The sequence below is a fragment of the Apium graveolens genome, chromosome 1, assembly GCF_009905375.1.
Source record: "Apium graveolens cultivar Ventura chromosome 1, ASM990537v1, whole genome shotgun sequence".
NCBI lineage: Eukaryota > Viridiplantae > Streptophyta > Magnoliopsida > Apiales > Apiaceae > Apium > Apium graveolens.
In genome coordinates this window covers 195,227,530-195,233,251 of record NC_133647.1, presented here as the reverse complement: position 1 = coordinate 195,233,251, position 5,722 = coordinate 195,227,530, and the positions used below count along the sequence as shown (strand labels likewise).

Sequence of the window (5,722 nt, the reverse complement as noted above, 5' to 3'; positions counted from 1 at the left end):
TCAGGCTTCAAGGGCTTAGGCCAGCGAATATCTCTATCTTTCTCAATCTTCATCAAAATCTGACTTCTAGGAGCACTCAGCTTAGCGTATTCAGTGAACTTTTGCCCAGGTCCTCCCTTCTTGGGGATTGAATCAGGGTTTTGTTCGGTTCTAGGATATTTGTCCTTAGCGATATACTCCAGATCAGTTTTTCGCTTCTTGCCTCCAGTGGGCTCATTACTTACTACGGTCTTCCTCATGCTTTCTTCAACCTTGATATACTTCCCTGCCCTCTCTTGGAGTTGCAACATGTTTTCAGGGGGACGTTTGGCCAAGAACATCTTGAAAAACTCATCCCTGGTTCCTTGTTGCAGTGCTATCATGGCTACCTTATCATCAAGGTCTGTGACTTTTAAAGCCTCCTTTGTAAAACGATTCAGGTAATCTCTCAAGGATTCCTTAGCTCCCTGCACAAGACTCATAAGAGATGCTGAACTTTTCTCATGGACTCTTCCACTGATGAATTGCTTAATAAAAGCCTGACTTAATTCTCTGAACGATCCAATAGAATTTGGGGGCAGGCGACTGTACCATCTTTGAGCCATACCCGACAGGGTTTGAGGGAAGGCCCGACACTTTATAGCATCATTCACGGGTTGCAGCAGCAGTGCATTAGAGAATGTCCTAACATGATTAGCGGGGTCTCCCGTGCCATCATAGGCTTTGATAGTGGGCATCTTGAATTTCCTCGAGATATGGGCATTCATTATCTCTTCTGTGAAGGGTGGAGTTGGATCATCAGGATCTCCAAGGGGAAGGAGATTGCTTGGATTAGTTCTTGGGACAGCAGCCCTTCTTCTTACCGGACCATCCAGGTCTATGACAGGAGGAGGATTTCTCCCCCTAGGAGGTATCTGGGGTCTGGTGGCCTGGTGAGCCTCCAAATCACGCCTCAGCCTTTGGATTTCAGCCTCATGAGCCCTGATCCTTTCCTGCACTTCTTGGGGATTCGCCTCTGGGGTGCTTTGGGGGCGTTGCCTTCCATCGGCCATTGGCTCTTTTCCAGGATGCCTTCTTCTCGGGGCCACTTCATCATCCGAAGATTCGGAGTCTCTCTCAGTGTAAGGACCAGAAAATTCCCGATCCTCAGGGATAAGACCCAAACCTCGTATATAGGGGGCGATTGCCCTCGTGCTTCGCTTCGCCCAACATATCCGCTTCCTCCAACCTCAGGGTGAAGGGGCATCCCATAAGGGGGGTTAGTAGTAACAATAGTTGAATATTCATACCCGACGGGTCGAGAATTCACTGGTATATGTACTTGTTGAACTTGAGGATTCGTACCTTGAATAGTCGGGGGAGTTGTCCCTTGTGGCTGAGGTTGAGTTGCCCCTGTCTGGGCTCCCCCCTGAGTAGATGCATAAGTTGAATGGGGAGGAACCTCCACGGTTGATGAAATCACCTGGGTTGTCTCTGATGGTGTTCCTTCCTCTAGAGCTCCAATTGTTCTCCGTGTTCTCGCCATGGTTGTTGTTGCGTTTCCCACAGACGGCGCCAAATGTTATGGATAAAAAACTAAGGTTATTATTTGCTGTATTTATTACTAAGATTCGGGAGCTCAAGGCCTTTAATGGCTGCTCTCGTGTTTCGTGGCTCGATCTGCCTTTACGAGATGCCACGTATCTCTGTGAATTAGAGAATCAAGCCAAAAAACGTAGTTCTGATTGGTGGGGTGAGGCCCCTTATATAGATGTTGGGAGTCCTTGAATTGGACTTGGTATAGGAGACTTGGTGGGCAAGTCTCATAATTAGAATGGACTTTGGAGTCCTAGATAGTAGGAAACTGATTCCTTATCCTTTTAGGTCAGCTTGAGGCTAATCTCTAAGGATTTATATCCTTATCGGGACTCTTCTCAACATATGATTTTTCCCTTATTAATTAATTACGAAATTAATTAATAATCAGGGCTTTTGGGCCTTTTTTATTCCATCAGGCCTGATCTGGTCCATCAGGCTTAACCTTTCTGGTCTGAGTATCATATATCTTTTTATTGGGCCTAGCAGCCCACAGCTTGTACAATTAATGCAGTATTTAATTATACAATCATAATTTATTTATCCCCATCATATATGATATCATATTAAATTTAGAATATCTACTTATTATTCTTTATAAAATATCTCTTTAGTTTAGATATAACGATTATGACTAATTTGTTTAAAGATCAAATGGTTATATTGGCAGTATGACTAACAAAAAATTGAATAATATCCATATATGTATATTATATAATAATGATATAATTTCACATATTCGGATATGACTATGTAATATAACATATGTTACATTATTAACATATGTTTTAAATTTTGATACTAATTTATATTAATAGTTTTTTATTATTATATATATAATGTAATATTAGTTGAGTTTACTAAAATTTATTTTAAACTTATTCAAGAAAATATATTATTATTTTTTTAAAAAAATTGCCAAGAACCCTTATTAGACACTATGAAAATCAATTAACATAAATTTAGCTATAATAACAATTTTTACATTCTTCGTATAGTTAAACTCGATAAAGTAATAATCGATAAAGTAATAACTTCGCTAAAATAATATTTTATTCGGTCTCAACATAATGGACATAATATATTTTTACTCCCAGTAAAATAATAAACTCGCTAAAGTAATATTTTTTCTTGATCCCTACCATGTTACTTTAAAGAGTTTTAACTGTAATTATTTCAAGAAATAGTTATATTCCATTTATTGTTTAAAAAAAAAGTTTAATTAATAAAAGTATATTATTATAACACAACCAGAACTAAAGCTACATCCATCCAATTCAAAAGCCAAGCCCTCTTCAAACCCTCAAACAACATACAAACCAAAACAACCCTTCTCTCTCTCTACAATGGAATCATTAGATGACCTTCTCAATTTTTCTGATGATGAGGAAAAGACCAAACTACCCTTCTCCTCTTCTTCCTTAATCTCCATTAATGGACACAAAGATGATGACCCTCTTCCTGTTCCTGTAAGTACTATCTACCCTTTTGTCTGAATCGTTCAGACTCGGACCGAGTTGGGTTTGACTCGGGCGAGTTGGGAGTGAGTTACTGAGTCCAGGGTTGTGTAGCGGCTGTGTGAATATGAATTTTTGAGGAGTCTGTTTTGTCCTTACAAACCCTAGTGTGGGTAAAATTAGACAAGTGCCTGAAAGGGTATTTTCGGTATTTCATTAATAAAAAATTTAAAAGTTTACGTAATTGTGTCACACTGTCGCATGTATGATGTATGCTGGGTTGATTTATTATTATTTTTTTCCCATTATTAATTTGTGGCGCTCTTTACAAAATTTTGAATGTGAAATAACGTAGGAGACTAGTAGTCTAGTAGTGCCATTTAAAAAAAATATTAATCTCAATTGATTTATGTCGGGTTTGGCTAAGTCCGTGAAATTTGTTCAATTTGATTTTATCGTGTCAGGTTTCGGGTTGTATCAACTTTTGACGCCTTTTATAACAATTAGTTGGCACATAGTAATTTTTGTAGTTGAGAATTTACCAAAAAATACTTACTTTTCTAAGTTTTTTTTGCGATTTTACTATATTCTGATTTTTTTTGTAAAAATACGGAATAAATCGAAATCAACCAAAGTCAACCAGATATGCAACTAGTTGAATAAAGTTTTTTTGGTTGATTTGAGGTTGTATGTAATTGCAGAAACTCGTCAAAGGTTGCATGCAGTTGATTCCGGTTGCCAAAAAAACGTATTTTTGCAAAAAATATTGAAAAATAGTATTTTTGCAAATTAAAACGTATTTTTGCAAAAAAAAATGACAGTATTTTGCAAAAATGTTTTTAGACTTGGTATTTTTCAAAAAAGCCCTATACATTATTATGCTTTTGTTATTGTAGTATACATTATTATGCTTTTGTTAGAAAAAAGTGCATAACAATTGTTCTCACGTACATGTCTGAGTGAATCATTTGCAAGTAGAAATTCACTATGGTAAATATATATATATACACTACAATGCAAATATTTTTTCTGCCCCAGTCTCTTTGGCTATAGATGGGACATGTACTTGGATGATGTTAGACATAAATGTGGTGATTTTTGCGGTGTTAACTTAGTGTTTGTGATATAGTTTGGACTAGGGACCAAGTCATATAGTTGTTCCTGTTCAGGAATTTGAAGAGGAAGAATTGGAATGGTTATCGAACAAAGATGCATTCCCATCGCTTGAAACTTGTATGGATGTAATCTCGGATCAAAGAGGCATTTTTCCGAATGATCAAAATCACCTGAGTCCTATATCTGTGTTAGAAAACAGTGGTAGGAGTTACATAGGAAATCTTATGACTCCTATCAGCTTCCCAGTTCGTGGACGTAGCAAAGGTTTAAGGAAAAGACGAAGAAGGTTCCCAGAGTTGTGTGTTCAGCAGGGGTGGCAGTGGAATAAAGCTAGCATGGAGAACCCAAAGCAAGAACAGGAGAAGTCATTGTTCGTGTCAAAGAAAGTCAGCAGGGGTGCTGAAATTGGCAGGAGGTGTCAGCATTGTCAAACAGATCATACCCCGCTATGGCGTGCTGGTCCTATGGGGCCTAAGACGTTATGCAATGCTTGCGGTGTAAGGTACAGGTCAGGGCGGCTTGTTCCTGAGTATCGTCCAGCTAACAGTCCAACATTTTCGAGCAAGGTGCATTCTAATTCTCACAAAAAGATTATGGAAAAGAGAAGGCGGATTCAAACTGGAGAGATGATGCTGGATGGAGTCTGTGGATATAGGTTGGATAGGGGTGAGTAGTTCGATATTTTTACTTTTTCCTATCTTCACTAGGAGTTAATGTCTGTTGTAATGGGCTAGAAGTTTAGTGAACCATTTCTGTTGAATTGCGTCAACAATATTAGAAAATTTTAATTAGACAGGAAAAGAAAAATTGGTTTTGGAATTATGAACGTATTTATCAAGACGTCTATTCCCAAAATTTGGTTTCTTTGCTGAAATCTTAATGCACATAATTTTGATATCCTTTAGCATAAGACTTGACAGTTACTTTTGATTGATTACGGGACCTTTTTTTTTAGTTTTTTGATACTATGATATTGCACATTCTTCTTACTTGTAGGATTCATGAAAACTGTATATGTCATTTGGATGAATTAGCCTAGTCGATTCAGGTGAGCATATTTTTTTATTATTATTATTTTACGGAGAGAACAAACAAGAATCCTAAGCTTCTAGGAAAAGAATGAGAAAAGAGAGAGAAGAATGGGTTGATACAATTCTAGCTGGGATCGGGTTAACATTTCTGCTATTTCATTGTATTAAAGTTTAAAACTTAGCAAATCTGCTGATGAATGTCATCCAGTTCTTTGCCTGTTGAGTTTTTTACAGTAAATATGCTCTTATACTTGGTGCTATCAGCTCTGTTCTTAATATGGTTGTTAAGCTGAACCAGTAATTTTGTATCCATTGTCTCCCTGGATACAGAATACACTAGAAATTTACATGTTGGTTATTGCTACTAATCAAACTTCGGATAGCTGAAACGAGAGTATGCTCTAATTATTTACAAGATATTCATTCAACTCTTAATCATGTGATAACGTTCAGTCAGGTGTGATCAATCTAGTCACATAGACTGTCATTGCTAAATAGTATGAGCTGGAACTTGTTGGCTATAACGTTGTAATCTTGCGTGACTCGAGGAAGGTGTGTGTCTTG

At 37.5% G+C, this 5,722-nt stretch overlaps 1 protein-coding gene across 1 annotated transcript; it reads left to right on the top strand.

Moving 5' to 3' along the window:
* The first annotated feature begins 2,810 nt into the window (after positions 1 to 2,810).
* On the top strand, positions 2,811 to 5,022 carry LOC141675477 (GATA transcription factor 1-like). The gene is made up of 2 exons (XM_074482042.1): positions 2,811 to 3,023; positions 4,181 to 5,022. Exons 1-2 carry the CDS (start codon positions 2,901 to 2,903, stop codon positions 4,799 to 4,801), a joined length of 744 nt encoding a protein of 247 aa, XP_074338143.1. The 5' UTR covers positions 2,811 to 2,900; the 3' UTR covers positions 4,802 to 5,022.
* Positions 5,023 to 5,722: the final 700 nt, after the last annotated feature.

Excerpts from the sequence above, each read along its gene's own strand:
- LOC141675477 (XM_074482042.1), top strand. The coding sequence starts at position 2,901 with ATGGAATCATTAGATGACCTTCTCAATTTTTCTGATGATGAGGAAAAG. Across the intron at positions 3,024-4,180 it reads ATGACCCTCTTCCTGTTCCT|GAATTTGAAGAGGAAGAATT; the intron begins GTAAGTACTATC and ends GTTCCTGTTCAG.